We start from the raw sequence: 18,604 nt of genomic DNA, 5'->3' as shown, positions 1-18,604 counted from the left end.
AACAACAACAAAAACCCAGTGCCCTCAAGTCGATTCTGACTCATAGCGACCCTATAGGACAGAGTAGAACTGCCCCATAGAGTTTCCAAGGAGCGCCTGGCAGATTCAAACTGCCGACCCTTTGGTTAGCAGCTGTAGCACTTAACCACTATGCCACCTACCTATCCAAACTAACACAAAATGACATTGAAAATCTAAACAGACCCATAATAAGAGAAGAGATTGAAAAGGTAATTAAAAAGAAAAAAAAAAACTCCTAACCAAAAAAAAAAAAAAAAAACCTGGCCCAGATGGCTTCACTGGAGAATTCTACCAAGCATTCAGAGAAGAGCTTACACCAGTACTACTCAAACTATTTCAGAACACAGAAAAGGAAGCAATATTTCCAAATTCATTCTCTGAAGCCAGCATAACCCTGATACCAAAACCAGGCAAAGACACCACAAAAAAAGAAAATTACAGACCAATATCTCTAATGTATATAGATGCAAAAATTCTCAACAAAATTCTAGCCAGTAGAATTCAGCATCATATCAAAAAAGTAATACAGCATGACCAAGTAGGATTCGTACCAGTTATGCAAGGATGGTTCAACATTAGAAAATCAATCAATGTAATCCACTACATAAATAAAAGGAAAGAAAAGAATCACATGATCCTCTCAATCGACACAGAAGAGGCATTCAACAAAATTCAAAACCCATTCCTGATAAAACTCTCAATACAATAGGTATAGAAGGGAAATTTCTCAACATAATAAAGGGCATCTATGCAAAACCAATGGCCAACATCGTTCTCAGTGGAGGGAGGCTGAAAACATTCCCTTGAGAACAGGAACAAGACAAGGTTGCCCTTTATCACCACTCCTATTTAACATTGTGTTGGAAGTCTTAGCTAAAGCAATAAGGCAAGAAACAAAAATAAAGGGCATCCAAATTGGTAATGAAGAAGTTAAACTCCCTATTTGTGGATGACATGATACTAAGAAAATCCAAAAGATTCCACCAGAAAACTATTGGAACTAATAGATTCAGCAGAGTAGCAGGATATAAGATCAATATACAAAAATCAGTTGAATTCCTATACATCAATAAAGAGAACAATGAAAAGGAAATCAGGAAAACAATACCATTTATAATAACCCCTAAAAAAATAAAATACTTGGGAATAAATCTAACCAAGGATGTAAAATACCTATACAAAGAAAACTATACACTACTGCAAGAAACCCAAAGAGATCTACATAAATGGAAAAACATACCATGCTCATGGATAGGTAGACTCAACATTGTGAAAATTACAATTTTATCCAAAGCAATTTACAAATGCAATGCAATCCCAATCCAAATACCAACAACATTTTTTAAAGAGATGGAAAACTTATCATTAACTTTATATGGAAAGGGAAGAGGCCCCAGATAAGTAAAGCACTACTGGAGAAGAAGAATAAAGTAGGAGGACTTGCACTACCTGACCTCAGAACCTACTATATAGCTACAGTAGTCAAAACAGCCTGACACTGGTACAATGACAGATACAGTGACCAATGGAACAAAATTGAGAACCCAGATGTAAATCCATCCACCTATGGTCACCTGATCTTCGACAAGGCCCCCAAGTCCATCAAATGAGGAAAAGACAGTGTTTTTAACAAACGGTGCTGACAAAACTGGATGTCCATCTGCAAAAAAATGAAACAGGACCCATACCTCACACCATATACAAAACCTAACTCAAAAACCACGAAGTTCATAGAGGAAGAAATAGGATCAACACTAGAGGTCCTAAAACAAGGCATTAACAGGATGCAAATCACAACCAACAACACACAAGCTCCAGAGGATAAGCTAGATAACTGGGCTCTTCTAAAAACTAAACACTTACGCTCATTAAAAGACTTCACCAAAAAGAGTAAAAAGAGAACCTACAGACTAGGAAAGAAATTTTGGCTATTACAAATTAGACAAAGTTCTAATGTCTAAAATCTAAAAGAAAATCCGAAACCTCTACAACAAAAAGACAAATAATCCAATTAAAAAATGGGCAAAGGATATGAACCGACCACCAAAGAAGACATTCAAGCGGCCAACAGACACATAAGGAAATGCTCACAATCTCTAGCCATCAGAGAAATGCAAATCAAAACCACATTGAGATACCATCTCATCCTGGCATTACTGGCACGAATCGATAAAACAGAAAATAACAATTGTTGGAGAGGCTGCGGAGAGATCGGAACTCTTATGCACTGCTGGTGGGAATGCAAAATGATACAACCATTTTGGAAAATGATACGATGCTTCCTTAGAAAGCTAGAAATAGAAATACCATATGATCCAGCAACCCCACTCCTAGGAATATATCCTAGAGAAATAAGAGTCATCACACAAATAAGTATATGTACACCCATGTTCATTGCAGCATTCGGGGTCTTAAAAGCCTGCAAGCAGCCATCTAGGACACTCCACTGGTCTCACCCCTTTAGGATCAAGGAAGAATGAAGAAAACTGAAGACACAAGGGAAAGATTAGCCCAAAGGACTAATGGACCACATCTACCACGGCCTCCACCAGACTGAGTCCAGTAAAACTAGATGGCGCCCGGCTACCACCACTGACTGCTCTGACGGGGATCACAATAGAGGGTCCTGGACAGAGCTGGAGAAGAATGTAGAACAAAATTCTAACTCAAAAAGAAAGACCAGACTTGCTGGCCTGACAGAGACTGGAGAAACCCCGAGAGTATGGCCCCCAGACACCTTTTCAGCTCAGTAATGAGACCACTCCCAGGGTTCATGCTTCAGCCAAAGATTGAACAGGCCCATGGAAAAAAACAAGACTAAAGGGGTGCATCGGCCCTGGGGCAGGGACTGGAAAGTAGGGAGGAACAGGAAAGCTGGTAATAGGGAGCCCAGGGTGAGATGGGAGAGTGTTGACAAGTCATGGGGTTGTTAACCAATGTCATACAACAGTGTGTGTACTAACTATTCAATGAGAAACTAGTTTGTTCTATAAACCTTCATCTAAAGTTCAATTAAAAAAAAAAAAAGTCACATTGGTTAATGGCTACTGTACTGGACAGCAAGGACTAGTGGAATGACTTTCCCAGCAGAGACAGGAACAAGTGCAAAGGCCCTGAGGCAGGTGTGGGCTTGGTGTGTGAGGAACAGCAATGAGGCCAAGGTGCTGAGCGGAGTGGGCAAGAAAGAGGAAGAGAGGAAGGAATGAAATTTGAAGGTTGCCAGGGGCCAGATCCTATAGGAGCGTCTTGGCCAGAGAAAAGTCTTCAGAGTCTATTCTAAGTGTGATGGGCGGCCAGAGGAGAGTGGTGAACTGAGGATTGTTATGAGCAGACTGAAAAGGATCACTCCAGCTGCTCCTTGGAGAATACACATCGGAGGGCAGGACGACCTTTGGGGGAGCTATGTAGCAATCTAGGTGAGAGCTAATGGAGCTGTAGTAGTGCTGGAGGTAGTGAGAAGTGGTGGAGTTGGCACATAAATTTTGAAGATTTTACTGTTAAATTGGGGAACAAAATGCTGTCCATTCCTACATCATCCCTATGATTACTTGTGGGTAGGACTGTTGTGATCCAGAGGACCATGGTTTTCATTGGCTGATTCTCAGAAGTAGATCAATAGGCCTCTCTTCCTAGCCCGTTTTAAGTCTGGAAGCTCCACTGAGGCCTGTTCAGCATATCAACACAAAAGCTTCCACCAACAGATGAGTGTTGGCTACCCATGAGGTGCGTTGGCTGGGAATCAAACCTGGCTGTCCCACATGGAAATCGAGAATTCTACCAATGTCCCCTCTCTCCCATAACACCTTCTCCCGCATTCACAGCATTTATAATTACGTGATCCACAGCTGGTTCCCTCCTAGACTATAAGGTCCATAAGACCAGGGAACTTATTATGTTTTCCTCTGTAACCTCATTGCCTACTAATGTATGACCCATGATAGGCACTGAATACAGTTGTGTGTTTAGTTTTTGTTTTTTTTTTTTTTAATGTTTGAATAAATGAACGAGTGAATGACTATGGCATAAGCATGGTGCCTCCCACCCTAAAAATGCACAGCGAGCAGGTGAACGGTAGCTGGCTGACTTGATTTCAATCTCTGATCTCTGACCACTGCTCACATTTTGCTTTCCAGCCTGTGGCTGCTCGGACCATGGACAGTGCGATGACGGGATCCTGGGCTCTGGGCAGTGCCTCTGTGAAACGGGGTGGACGGGCCGCTTCTGTGACACTCAGACAGGTCTGTCATGGGCATGGTCAGCTGCCAGACCACACCAAGAACATCCAACTGAGGCTCTGGCCCTGAGTAACCCCTGAAAAGAACAACAAAGCAGGTGTTCCCATTTCCATGGGGAAAAGATGATTGGGCTACCTGGCCCTGAGTTTGATGATTTTCAGGAAAACTAGGTGAAAAGATTTAACTCAAACCCATAAAACCAGCATGTCGGCCTATGCAATTATGGAAAGACCTCCTTAGGCAAAGAATCCCAGGATAGGCAGGGTGATGCTTCTGTACTGTGGCCGTGGGCCCAGATGTTTACTGACTTGAGGCTCAGTGGTCTAATAGGAAACATACAGTCTTTGGAGTCCCAAAGACCAGCATCTGACCCCTGATTCTGCTACTTACTAGATGAATGGCCTTAGGTAACCCATCCTCTCTGAGCCTTGACTTGCTCATCTGTAAAAAGAAAATTACGCAGCTCGCAGGAGGCAGGATTGATAGAAGGGTCAGAGATCATGTTTTAGAAGAGCCTAGTAAATGTGGAGAAGCCCTGACAAAACAGTCACTGCCATGATCATTGTCACGTCATCATCATAATGTCTATCATTACAACAATCACCAGTTGCCGTCGAGTCAATTCTGACTCATGGCGACCCCATGTGTGTCAGAGTAAAACTGTGCTCCACAGGGTTTTCAATGGCTGGTTTTTTGGAAGCAGATCACCAGGACTTTCTTGTGAAGAGCCTTTGGATGGATTCAAACCTTCAACCTTTTGGTTAGCAGCTGAGCATGTTGACTGTTTGCACCACTCAGGGACTCTTCATCATTATTAAGCAGACAGTCTTCTGAGGTCGCCCTCATACCAAAGCCCTGTGTTCTGTGGAATGTCTAAGATGTGAGAGCTCAATTACTCAACAGTGAAGTATTGCCATTTCATTCACAAAGGCATGATTAGGCTCTTCCTACCAGCTTTATTGCAACCTGAAGTTTCAAGAATTTCAGCAACATGGTTGGCATCAATTCCTCCTACTCTCAACTCCTCCTATCCCCTTCCTTAAATACCTCATAGCCTCCTGCTAATACTCAAGTTAACACTTAGCCCAAGCTTGGTGGTACCCTCAGAAGGCCATGGAATTTCCCCTCCAATTTAACCATCTCCACCTGGAACCCCATGCCCTTAGGGCCTAAGAACTAATCAGCAAATTATTCCCTGCTTAGTGAATCCACCAGCACCTCCTCAGAAACCCTATGGGGCAATTCTACTCTGTCCTGTAGGGTTGCTATGAGTCGGAATAGACTCAATGCCAACAGGTTTGGTTTTTTTTTAAGTGAGTCTTAGCATGTGAAGTTTGAGTTGGTCTCCCCTAAAGGTAATATATTTCCGTTTTTACCTGGATAATGTTGTAGAGATAATGGCTTAATACCAAAACCAAAACCGAACCCAGTGCCGTTGAGTCAATTCTAACTCATAGTGACCCTATAGGACAGAGTAGAACTGCCCCATAGAGTTTCCAAGGAGCTCCTGGCAGATTGGAACTGCCGATCCTTTGGTTAGCAGCCATAGCACTTAACCACTACGCCACCAGGGTTTCCAATGGCTTAATATAAAGGAGTAATTCTAGAATCTCAGTATCTTCAGGTTGAGAGGGACCTTGGCAAACCTCCCATCCTCCAGCTGCAAGGGGGTAACTTTTGAAACATAGTGGCAGGCCAGTGAGAGAGAGAAACCTGGGAAAAATCCTTAAGTGGATCTCAACTCTTCATACCACAAGTGCAAGATGAATGAGGGTCACTTTCTTTGCAGTCTTGCCCCCAGAGTGCACGCCTGCTTGTTCTACTCATGCCACCTGTAAGGAGAACAACACATGTGAGTGTAACCTGAATTACGAAGGCGACGGAATAACATGCACAGGTGGGTGCCCTTTGTGTGTGCATGAAATAGCAGCATGGTGCTGGAGAGGAGAGGGACTTGGTCAGGGTCTCTGGGTCCCATCCTAGCTCTTCTGCTTCCTGCCCAGGTGACTACCCTCTCTGAGACTCAGGTTCTTTGTCTAAAAATGGGTTTACTGATGCCTGACTTCCTCACCTCCTGGGTCATGGTTTTAAGATTACTTTGTAAACTATGATGCCCTTCATTTTATAGTTTTTTCCCCCAACTCTATAAGTATTCAGTCTTCCTTCAAAAAATTCAGAAAATGCACTAAAGTATAAAAAGAAAAAAAACAGGAAATCTACTCTCACCACTTGAGAACCACTGTTGATCTGTAGTAGTTTGCAATGTCTATCTGTAGTAGTTTGGATATAGGCTCAACTGTATGGAGGCTCAAATGAAGAGTGGCATAAACAAAGTAGATGTTTATTTCTGTCTCATATGATGGTTTAGAAGGAGGCATTCAGAACTAACATGGAGAGTCTCTTTGAAAGGTTTCCAGGGATCGAGACTCCTGCCATCTTGTTGCTCTGCCATCCACTTACTTCCTTGGTCCAAGATGGTGCTAGTACTACCATAAGTACTTCCCAGCCAGTAGGATGGAGGAGGAGACAGAGGGATAAATCTCTTTCCCTTTAAAGACATGACCTAGAAGTTTCAAAAAACACTTCAGCTCCCATCCCATTGGCCAGTATCTCATCACTTGTCACAGCCAGCTGCAAAAAAGCCTGGGAAATATAGTTTTTAGCTGGACAGCCATGAACACAGCTAAAAATCTGTTCAATAGAAAGAGGACAAGAACAGGTATTGGGAGAAAACTAGCAGCCTTGGCTACATGTCCTTCCTATCTTTTTTCATGAATACTTTGTCTTAGTCTGGGTTCTCTAGAGGAGCAAAGCCAGTGAAGTCTATTTAAATATATGGAGATAGAAGTTTACTTCAAGGAAGTGACTCATGCAACTGAGAAAATTGTTCACACAACTGTGGGAGGTGGCAAGTCCCAAATCCATGGGTCAGGCGGCAGGCTGAAGACCTCTGCTTGCTCACATGGTTGTGGTGGCTAACAAACCCAAAATCTGCAGATCACTTTGACAGGCTAGAGGCCTCTGCTGCCTCATGGGGTTGCAGGGATCACGGTGATTGGCGACCCCAAAAATCTGCAGGGCAGGCAGCAGGCCAGAGATTTCTGTAGGCTTCCATCCCAAGAACTGAAGGTCAGGTGATGAAAAGAGTGCAGGGTTGAGAAAGACAGTGAGCTTTGCCAGAACATCCATTTACATACTGGAGTCAGCCCATACCCGCCAAGGAAATTCCCGTTTGACTGATTGGCTGCTTACATCACATTACAAAGTGGAAGAGAATTACATTGTGGAAGAGCACATGCCACATCACTGAGAATCATAGCCAAGTTGACATATAACAACCATTACATACTCATATAGAGATGTATACTTCTTTTATAAACGAGGTCTTGCTATACCAGCTGTTTGTAACCTGCTACAAGGCAGTGCAGAAGCAATGCCAGCAAAGACCCAGTTTCTCTCTTTCTACTCTGCCACCCTTAGAGAGAGGCCTTCTGTCCTCGTGTTCATTCTCTCAGTCTCAAATGGCTGCTGTGACTTAGGCAGAAAGGCAGTCAAGTAGCTTTCTAGCTATTCCTGGGGATAGGACTAATCCGTTATTGGGTTGAAATTTAGGAGATTATAAAAATAAAGGTCATAGAGATAACACAACACAATGGGAAAGGCATAGACTTTGGAGCCTAACTAACCTAACTAATCCCAGCCCCACCACATACTACCTGCTTTACCTTTGTCAAGTCAGTTAATCTTTCTGAGCTTCAGTTTGTTCATCTGTAAAAAGGGGGTAACCATGTCTCTGTCACAAGGTGCTCAATTAATGTTGCACTAACACACACATATAAACACACACAATGTCCTAACATTAAAAAAAAAGAACCCAAATTCATTCTGAAAACTACTTCCAAAGTAGAGCCCAGTAGGTCTATGGCAAAGAAGGGCAGGGGTGGACAGAAGTTATCAGGTCTAGTCTATGAGGGTGCCACAAGAATATTAGTGTTTGTAAATGCTAGCACAGAGACAGCAGGGTGTAGGAAGAGGAGGTCCACTGGGGCCCCCTGACTCCCGCAGCACCACAGGTGCTAGAGCGACCCATACCTCTATCTGAAGCTCCAGTTACACAGATGGAAGTAAGTGGAGCCCTCTTGCCTCTGCTCTTGCAGTTGTGGATTTCTGCAAACAGAACAACGGGGGCTGTGAGAAGGTCGCCAAGTGCTCCCAGAAGGGCACCAAGGTCTCCTGCAGCTGCCCCAAGGGCTACAAGGGGGACGGCTACAGCTGCACAGCAATAGACCCCTGTGCAGATGGCCTCGATGGTGGGTGTCACGAGCATGCCACCTGCAAGATGACTGGCCCGGTGAGTCCCTCTTTCCCAGGGCAATTTGGGAACATTTTCTTGGGCTTCATTCAGCCTTGCTTCTCTACTTGTCTTGGGTCCTGCTTACCATTCAGCCTCTCCCTAAACTTTCCTTAGATCTCAATCTATTTCTTGTTAAAAGTTGGAGGCCTATGCCCAGCTACCACCAGTGACCGCCCTGGGGTGCAGAACTCAAATTCTAGTAAAAAGACCAGACTTGATGGTCTGAATGAGCCTAGAGGGACCCCAGAAGACATGGTCCGTGGACTGTGTGTTAGCCCAGAACTAAAACTATTCCTGAAGCCAACTCTTCAGACAAAGATTAGACTGGTCTATAAGACATAAAATGATACTTGTGAGGAGTGTGCTTTTTGGCTCAAGTAGATAATGGGTAGCTCCTGTCCAGAGGTGAGTTGAGAAGGCAGAAGAGCTGGTTGAATGGACACGGGAAATACAGGGTGGAGAGGAGGAGTGTGCTGTCACATTGTAGGGAGAGAAACTAGGGTCACATAACAATGTGTATATAAGTTTTTGTATGAGAAACTGACTTGAATTGTAAACTTTCACTTAAAGCACAATAAAAATGATTAATTAATTAAAAAAAAAAAGTTGGAGGGCTAAATGCAAGTGGTATCCTGGACAGAAAAAGGACATTAGTGGAAAAATTGGTGAAGTCCAAATAAAATCCATTGTTTAGCCAATAGTAATGGACCAATGTTAATTTCTTAGTTTTGACAAATGTACCATGGTCATGTAAGATGTTAACATTAGAACAAGCTGGGTGAATTCTTTGTGCCATCTTTGCAACTTTTCTGTACATTTAAAATTATTCCAAAATAAAATGTTTATTAAAAAGTTGATGAGAAATGGCACGAAAAGTACCAGTTTGGCAATCACTCAATATTTTTAGAATGGAATCCATGTTCTGTTTATCTGGTGGAGGAGTGAAGACTGTGGAAGATAATATCCATCATGCATTGCAAAGGTGGACTTGAAGTCAGACAGACTTTGAGTCTTAGCTCCTGAGCTTCAAAGCTCTGTGGTCCTGGGCTGGCTACTTAATCTCTCTGAGCCTAAGCTTCCTCATCTGTAAAACTAAAACAACCAAACCTGTTGCTGTCAAATCGATTTCGACTCATAGTGACCCTATATGACGGAGTAGAACTGTCCCATAGGGTTTCCAAGGAGCAGCTGGTGGATTCAAACTGCTAACCTTTTGGTTAACAGCCGAGCTCTTAACCACAAAAGTGGGCATATAATAATGCAGATCTCAAAGGGTTGTTGTAAGAAGAAAATTAGAGCCCTGGTGGCACAGTGGTTAAGAGCCTGGCTGCTAACCAAATGGTCGACAGTTCAAATCCACCAGCTGCTCCTTGGAAACCCTACAGGGCAGTTCTGCTCTGTCCTGTAGGGTCGCTGTGAGTCAGAATGAACCCAACAGCAAGGGTATTGATTCAACAAATGGTTTTTAAATACACACTGTGTGCTGTTGTAGGTGTCAGAGGTACAGCAATTAAAAAGACAGACACGGTCCCTGATTTTCTGGAGCCTGTGTACAAGTAGAAGGAGCCCTGGTGGCACAGTGGCTAACAGACTCTGCTGCTAACTAAAAGGTCCACAATTCAAACCCACCAGCCACTCTGCGGGAGAAAAATGTGGCAGTCTGCTTCTGTAAAGATTAGAACCTTGCGAACCCCATGGGGCAGCTCTACTGTGTCCTATAGGGTTGCTATGAGTCGGAATCGTCTCGATGGCAACAGGTTTAACAGGTGTACAAGTAGAGGGAGGAGGGTAATGCTCAATACAGAAATAAATGCACAGGAAGATACTTCCACAGTGTGGACAGCCATGACATACGTAAATCAGGACAATGTGATAGGAGGAACTGGGAGGGCCACTTCATTTTGGGTGGCAAGGAAGGCCCTCTGAGGAGGGGATATTTGAGCTGAGATGTAAAGGATGACAACATTTCATCACGAGCCCGTACAAAAGCAGGACAGAAATAGATAAGTGATAACTTTGGTGAAGGGTAAGACAGTACACAATACTGGGGAAACCAGTACAACCTGTACAAGGCAAGGCCATGGTAGCTCCACAGACACATCCAAACTCCCTGAGGGACCGAATTGCTGGGCTGAGGGCTGTGGGGACCGTGGTCTCAAGGAACATCTAGTTCAATTGGCATAACAGAATTTATGAAGAAAATGTTCTACATTCTACTTTGGTGAGTAGCGTCTGGGGTCTTAAAAGCCTGTGAACAGCCATCTAGGATACTCCACTGGTCCCACCCCCTCAGGAGCAAGGAAGAATAAAGAAACTAAAGATATAAGGGAAAGATTAGTCCAAAGGACTAATGGACCACATCTACCATGGCCTCCACCAGACTGAGTCCAGTAAAACTAGATGGTGCCCGACTACCACCACTGACTGCTCTGACAGGGATCACAATAGAGGGTCTTAGACAGAGCTGGAGAAGAATGTAGGACAAAATTCTAACTCAAAAAGAAAGACCAGACTTCCTGGCCTGACAGAGACTGAAGAAACCCTGAGAGTATGGCCCCCAGACACCCTTTCAGCTCAGTAATGAGGCCACTCCTGAGGTGCACGCTTCAGCCAATGATTAAACAGACCCATGGAACAAAACAAGACTAAGGGGGCACATCAGCCCTGGGGCAGGGACTGGAAGGCAGGCAGGAACAGGAAAGCTGGTAACAGGGAACCCAGGGTTGAGAAGGGAGAATGTTGACATGTTGTGGGGTTGTTAACCAATGTCATACAACAATGTGTATACTAACTGTTTGATGAGAAACTAGTTGGTTCTGTAAACCTTCATCTAAATTTCAATTTAAAAAGAAAAAAAGCAGGATGGAGCAGTTCCTCTGGAAGGAGAGGCATGCATTCTTGGTCCTGCTCTGCTGGGTGTTGGTCCCCAGAGCACTTGGGAGTCCTGGGGTCCTAGAGAAATGGCTTCTTTCATCCTTTCTCACTCTCTTCCCCACAGGGAAGGCGCAAATGTGAATGTAAAAGTCACTACGTGGGAGATGGGCTGAACTGTGAGCCAGAGCAGCTGCCCGTTGACCGCTGCTTACAAGACAATGGGCAGTGCCACCCAGATGCCGACTGTGCCGACCTCCACTTCCAGGGTCAGTGTGGCTAGGTGTGACGGGCGCCGACACTGTGGTCTTCAGGCCTGGGGAAGGGACCTGTGCAAGAGAAAGGAAAAAGCAGGAACCAAACAGCCCATGCACTGCCCGGGCCCCAGTGGAGGCAGTGGGCCTCTGCTAGCAGGAAGGGCAGGGTAAACTCAGAATTGGACCTTGATTGAGCCTTATGACCAGGAGAGAGCTCAAAGTTTTTCTATCCTGAATCTTTCTGATGCTTGGTTTTTCCAACTTGCTTAGTAACTCTTGTAACCACTGACGAATTAAATCTAAGAAACAGAGTTTAGGGTATTAAATAACAAAGGGAAGTGTCTGCCCCTTGGCAGAAGCAATTTCTTAGTAGTTGTATTAGCACTAGCGCATTGGTTGGCATATGACCCAATTACTTCCAAAAATGATTTGAGTGGTTTATAATAAGCCAGTAGGTACAATAAAACTAAGAATCGTAACACAAAATTAGGTCAAAAAAATAAAACCCAAGTAGTAAGTGCAGAAAACTCATTGCCATCGAGTCGATTCCAAGTCTAAAAAAAATAGAGACCCTATAAAACCAAAAAACCAAACCCGTTGCCGTCGAGTTGATTCTGGCTCATGGCTACCCTACAGGACAAAGTAGAACTGCCCCACAGGGTTTCCAAGGAGTGGCTGGGGCATTCAAACTGCTGACTTTTTAGTCAGCAGCAGAGCTCTTAACCACTGTGCCATCAGGGCTCCAGGGACCCTATAGGACAGAGTAAAACTGCCCCATAGGGTTTCTGAGGATGTAATCTTTACACAAGCAGACTGCCACGTCTTTCTCCTGCAGAATAGCTGGTGGGTTCAAACCACCAACCTTTGGGTTAGCAGACAAGCACTTAACCACTGCACCACCTGGGCTCCATAGTAAGTGCAGGGGTACAGGTAATAGGGTATCTTGAAACCTGAAAGAAAAAAATCAGAAAGGACCCACAAACATAGTTTTGAACCAGAACAAGGAGGGACTTGAGTGGTTCAGAAAGTGATCAGTATTTATTGGTTATCTCTTGTTGGGGTTGGGTTTGTTCTACAGACACAGTAATTTTGCTGTCCAGTTTTTATCCATCTCAACAACTACTGACTTAACACCTGTTATGTACCAAGTCATGAGATGCCTCAAATCCCTTTGGGGATGAGGGGAAAACACATCAGATACATAAGACTTTGTGTCTCTTATCACAAGAAGATTCCCAATGTAGTTGAGGGACTTTCTTAAATTAATAAGAAAAGGAAAAGAACCAATACAAGAAAAGACAGCAATGTGTCTCGTGTTGATGGTTCGGCGGAGACAAGAGAGCAAGAGCAGCTCAGCAAAGAGAAAGTCTCTAGGAGAGGTGAGGGAGGGCATCTTCAGAGAAGCATAATACAAGCCTGGGACTGTGGTGCAGACTTGAAGGATGTTTGGATTGCGCTAAGCACAGAAGTGCCTCTGGGTGGGATTCTAGTGGCAACTAACAACAAAGCACAGGGCAGCAAAGTATTTCTGCTGGGGGGACAGACTGGACAGATGTGAGAATTATGAAGGGTCAGTGAGAAGAACAAGGCAGTGAGGAGGACAGAGTGATATCAAGGCTGTGGTCCCAAGGTAACAGGGTCTCCACTGGGAAGAGGAGTGAGACAAGGGAGAAAAGGGCACACAGTGGACAGAGAGAGGGACGAAAGAGAAAGGGTCTAAGGCAGCATAAGGTTTCCATCCTGGGAGACCAAGCCCAATGGCGGCGCTGGGCTAAAGCAGATGGCGAGGGAAGACTAGGGGAAGCCTGAAGAGCTCAGCTGGTGGTACTCTGTTCAAGGTCATGTGGAGCACCCACAGAGAGAGGCTCTAAAGTTGGTTGCTCTTTGAGATGAATCTCTGTACTCTGAACTCAATTGTCTGGTTAGAAAAGATGTCATTATGAAAAAAACAACAAAAATGTTCCAACATCTTAGCTGAGAAATGGCTATAAAACTTTTTTTTTAAGGCATAGTGGTAATCAGAAAACATGGAGTCCTTGGTAGAAACTCCTTTGATGTATGGTTCTCAAGGTTGGAAAGTTCACAAAAATTATTTAATTGTAAGTATTAGGGGAAAAAGTCACGTTGCCAAATAAAATTTATAATATTGGGAAGTGATCTGGATTTAATGTTAAGTTTAAAGAATATTTCCAAAAACTATGTACTCAGCATGCTACAAACCATCAGTGGCTCTGTGGGAGAAAGATGTGGCAGTCTGCTTCTGCAGAGATTTACAGCCTTGGGAACCCTATGGGTCTCTGTGATTCAGCATCATCTCAACAGCAATGGGTACCATGATACATATGTGTATATATATATGTGTGTGTGCATATATATACACACACACACACATACTCATTTACAATATATATATATTCATTTACACAATATATTCATTTATATGATATATATGTAGATATAGACATGTTGATATCAATATATATATATTTATTATGTAAAAGAATAGAAGAGTATGAAATTACATCAAAATAAAAATTACAAAAAGTAAGTAAAGTAAAAATTCTGGAAGGAAGTACACCAAAATATTAGCCATGGAGTAACGATTACTTCTGGACAAGAGGATTATGGGTAATTTTTAATTTTTTTTACTTTTCTGTATTGTCTAGATTTCTACAATGAATATGTGTTCTTTTTCTAATTAGAAAAAAAAAATACCTATTTTAAATGATGTGCTTCAGGTTATCTCCAAGGGGAAACGCCTTCCAAGACACCTTGATCGAGCTGACCTTCAGCTTTGAAAATTCTTCAAAGTGCCTTTACTGGGCTGCCAATGCTGCAAGCCCTGCCAGCCAGGCCCGCTGACCTAGGTGATTTTTCTCCTTTGTCTACTAGATACCACTGTTGGAGTGTTCCACTTACGCTCTCCACTTGGCCAGTACAAGCTGACCTTTGACAAAGCCAGAGAGGCCTGTATGAATGAAGCTGCAACCATGGCAACGTACAACCAGCTCTCCTATGCCCAGAAGGTGCGTCCTCCGCTAGTGGGCACCGTGCAGTCAGGGTCTGGAGGCAGGGTCTGCAGGGGAGGAGGTACAGCCTCTTCTTGAGATGGGAGATGTAGGCTGTTGCCTTCTCTGAGGGGAGTGTAGGGAATTCCTGGAGCAATAACAACAATTCATCAGGTCTATTTCTGGGTTATTTTATTGGATATCTACTATGTGTCAGGAGCCCTGGTGGAGCAATGGTTAATATCTTGGCTGATAACCAAAAGGTCTGCGGTTCAAATCCACCAGCCGCTCCTTGGAAACCCTATAGGGCAGTTCTACTCTGTCCTATAGGATTGCTATGAGTTGAAAGCGACTCGACAGCCACAGATTTGGTTTTTATTTTATACTATGTGTCAGAGGTCCCTAGGTGGGTCAAACAGTTAAGGACTCAGCTACTAACGGAAAGGTTGGTGGTTTGAACCCACCAAGAAGTACCTCAGAAGAAAGGCCTGATAATCTGCTTTTGAAAGGTCACAGCCATGAAAACTTTATGGAGCAGTTCTACTCTTGACACAGGTGGGGTTGCCCTGAGTCAGAATCAACTTGATGACAACTGGTTGTTTTTTTCATTTGTTTGTTTTTTACTATGTCAGGCACCTTACAGGGTACTTTGTTGATATTATTGTCCATCCTTATAACATCTCTGGGAAGTTGTTGTTGGTGTTGGGTGCCGTCAAGTCAGTTCTAACTCATAGTGACCCCATGTGACAGAGTAGAACTAACCCATTGGGTTTTCTTGGCTGTAATCTTTGCTGAAGCAGATTGCCAGGTCTTTCTCCCATGAAGCCATTGGGTGGATTCGAACGGCCAGACTTTTGGTTAGCAGTTCAGTGTTTAACCATTGTGCCACCTGGGCTCCTTCCCTGGGAAGTAGGTGTCACTATTTCCATTTTACAGATAGGAAAACCAAGGCTCCAAAAGGTTAATAACATGTCCAATGTTACCAGCCAAGAGGTGGCAGATCCAGGATTCAAATGCAGCTCTGCCTCCAAAAGTCTGTTCTCAGCCATGACTCTCAGCAGCCAAGGCAGACCCCAGAAGTGTACACCTCCCAGCTGGAAACCAGAGAGAGGTCACTAACCAGGAGCCCAGGGTCTCCCTGAACCTCCCAAGCAGCCGAGTTTCTCTGGTATAGTTGGAGCTCCCTGCGGCTAGAGGGGCCGTGAAAGGAGTAATGGGGAATGCCCCAGCTCACAGCCACAGCCAAGTAGGAAACGGCCTCTGGCCAGGGCTACTCTTTTAGCTCCTAAAAGTGGAAGCCACCTGTCTTAGACTCCTCATGCCACTCTAACACAAATACCACAGGCAGGTGCTTTAAAGGACAGAAATTTATATTCTCACAGTTCTGAAGGCTAAAAGTCCAAATCTGGGTCTCGGCCATGTCAGTTCCTTCCTTATTGGTAGCCTTGGGCACTCCTTCACTCACTGATGATCCTCACGTGACATCTGTCTTCCCACGTGTGTGCATGTATCTGTGTCTAATCTGCTCTTTTTAAAACTCAGAAGTGATTAGATTTAGAACCCAGTCTACTTGGGTATGACCTAATTAACCTAACAAGAAAACCCTATTTCCAAACAACAGTACACCCACAAGTGTAGGGGTTAAGATTCTATCATGGATTGAACTGTGTCCCCCAAAAATGTGTGTCAACTTGGCTGGGCCATGATCCCCAGTATTATGTTATTGTCCACCATTTTGTCATCTGATATGATTTTTCTAGATGTTGTAAATCCTAGCTCTATGATGTTAATGAGGTGGGATTAGCGGCAGTTTTGTTAATGAGGCAGGACTCAACCGACAAGGTTAGGTTGTGTCTTAAATCAATCTCTTTCGAGATATAAAAGAGAAAATCAAGCAGAGAGACAGGGGGGCCTCATACCACCAAGAAAGTAGTGCTGGGAGCAGAGCACATCCTTTGGACCTGAGGTTCCTACGCTGAGAAGCTCCTAGACCAGGAGAAGATTGATGACAAGGACTTTCCTCTAGAGTTGACAGAGAGAGAAAGCCTCGCCTGAGCTGGTGCCCTACATTTAGACTTCTAACCTACTAGACTGTGAGAGAATAAATTTCTCTTTGTTAAAGCCATCCACTTGTGGTATTTCTGTTATAGTAGCACAAAGGCAGATTCCAACACATATTTGGGGGGGGGGACACAATTTAATCCATAACAATGATCAATTATAGTCCTATCAATCTATAAGCGGAAGAATCTGAACCCATGGGTAACGGCTGATAGCAAATCCTTTCTCTAGAGCAGAGAGAAGGGAAATAAGTATGAAGAACTTGGGCACCTACAAGAAGGAAAGGACAGCACTTTCCTGCATCAGTGGCTCGGTCAACAAAAAGTTAATGAGCACCTACTATGGGTACAGGTCATACAATGGTGACCAAAATGAGACATAGACCCTAATTCCATGGAGTTTAGAGTCAGGCATGAACCAAATGATCCCACAACAAATATGAAATTGCAACTGACCTGTGGCCATGTCTGTGCCTCTGCAGGCCAAATACCACCTCTGTTCGGCGGGCTGGCTGGAGACAGGGCACGTTGCCTACCCCACAGCCTACGCTGCCCAGAGCTGTGGCTCCGGCATTGTTGGGATAGTAGACTATGGAATCAGAACCAACAAGAGTGAAATGTGGGACGTCTTCTGCTACCGGATGAAAGGTAACTATCCCAGCTACACTTCAGGTCCAGGCCACACAGTTGTGGCATGATCCACAGCCTGGCCAGCCAGTCTCCAAGGGTGAGCAGGGGCAGCCCAGGCCCCAACTCACTGGGGATGGGACTCTGTGTGCTCCTGCCCTCAGATGTGAACTGCACCTGCAAGGTGGGCTACGTGGGAGATGGTTTCTTGTGCAGTGGGAACCTGCTGCAGGTCCTGATGTCCCTCCCCTCACTCAAAAACTTCCTGACGGTATGTACCAAGTCTGCTTGGTTTCTTCTTGGGCAAGGGTTGCACCAAAGCAGGTGTTAAATGGCAGGTGTTAGAGGGGCATTGGCGGTTGGGTAGTAGAATTCTCACCTTCCATGCAGGAGACCCAGATTCAATTCCTGGCCCATGCACCTCATGTGCAGCCACCACCTATCTGTCCTAGCATGTTGCTATGAAACTGACCAGGTTTCAGCAGAGCTTTCACACTGAGATAGACTAGGAAGAAAGGCCTGGTGATCTACTTGGGAAAATCACCCAATGAAAACCCTATGGATCACAATGGTCTGATTCAAAACTAATCGTGGGGATGGTGCAGGACCTGCCAGCAATTTACTGTGCCTGGGGTTGCCATGAGTTGGGGGCCAACTCAACAGCAGCTAATAGCAGCAACATCAGAGGCGCAAGTCCCTAAAGGAGACAAAGGCTCATTGTAGTGGTTAAGAGCATGGGCGCTGGACCACACTGCCTGATTTTGAAGCTTAGGTTTGCCACTTACTTGTTGCATAACCTTAAAAAAGTTACTTCCCCTCTCTGGGCCTCAGTTTCCTCATCTGTAGAGTGGGGACGATGATAGAACCAACGTCATAGGGTGGTCATGAGAATTAAATGAGTTAATATTCTTAAAGCACTTAGGCCAATGCCTGGCGTGATGCAAGTTCCTTCCTCTCTCAACTTTGGTTTCCTCATCTGTAAAATGGGACCGATAATAGCACTAATGTCCCAGACGCATTGTGATAATTAAGTGAGTTAATATCTGTAAAGCACTTAAACCTGTAGCCAGCACCTGGAAAACGATATACTGGTGTTAGCTAATGTCAGTGTTTCTGCATCTAGAGCAGTTTGAGTCTGGTCTGCAGGAATGAGATGCTCTGTTGTCTTCAT

At 44.3% G+C, this 18,604-nt stretch overlaps 1 protein-coding gene across 1 annotated transcript in view; it reads left to right on the top strand.

Moving 5' to 3' along the window:
- The window catches only part of STAB2 (stabilin 2), a 216,585-nt gene that overhangs the window by 183,311 nt on the left and 14,670 nt on the right, over positions 1-18,604 (top strand). Inside the window, exons 57-63 of the mRNA XM_064285120.1 lie at positions 4,155-4,259; positions 6,046-6,153; positions 8,414-8,607; positions 11,609-11,750; positions 14,631-14,764; positions 17,289-17,454; positions 17,598-17,704. Coding sequence (XP_064141190.1) covers positions 4,155-4,259; positions 6,046-6,153; positions 8,414-8,607; positions 11,609-11,750; positions 14,631-14,764; positions 17,289-17,454; positions 17,598-17,704 — 956 coding nt within the window. The remainder of the gene's footprint in view (positions 1-4,154; positions 4,260-6,045; positions 6,154-8,413; positions 8,608-11,608; positions 11,751-14,630; positions 14,765-17,288; positions 17,455-17,597; positions 17,705-18,604) is intronic.

Source organism: Loxodonta africana, chromosome 4 (assembly GCF_030014295.1).
Source record: "Loxodonta africana isolate mLoxAfr1 chromosome 4, mLoxAfr1.hap2, whole genome shotgun sequence".
Lineage (NCBI taxonomy): Eukaryota > Metazoa > Chordata > Mammalia > Proboscidea > Elephantidae > Loxodonta > Loxodonta africana.
This window is presented reverse-complemented; position numbering and strand designations above follow the sequence as displayed.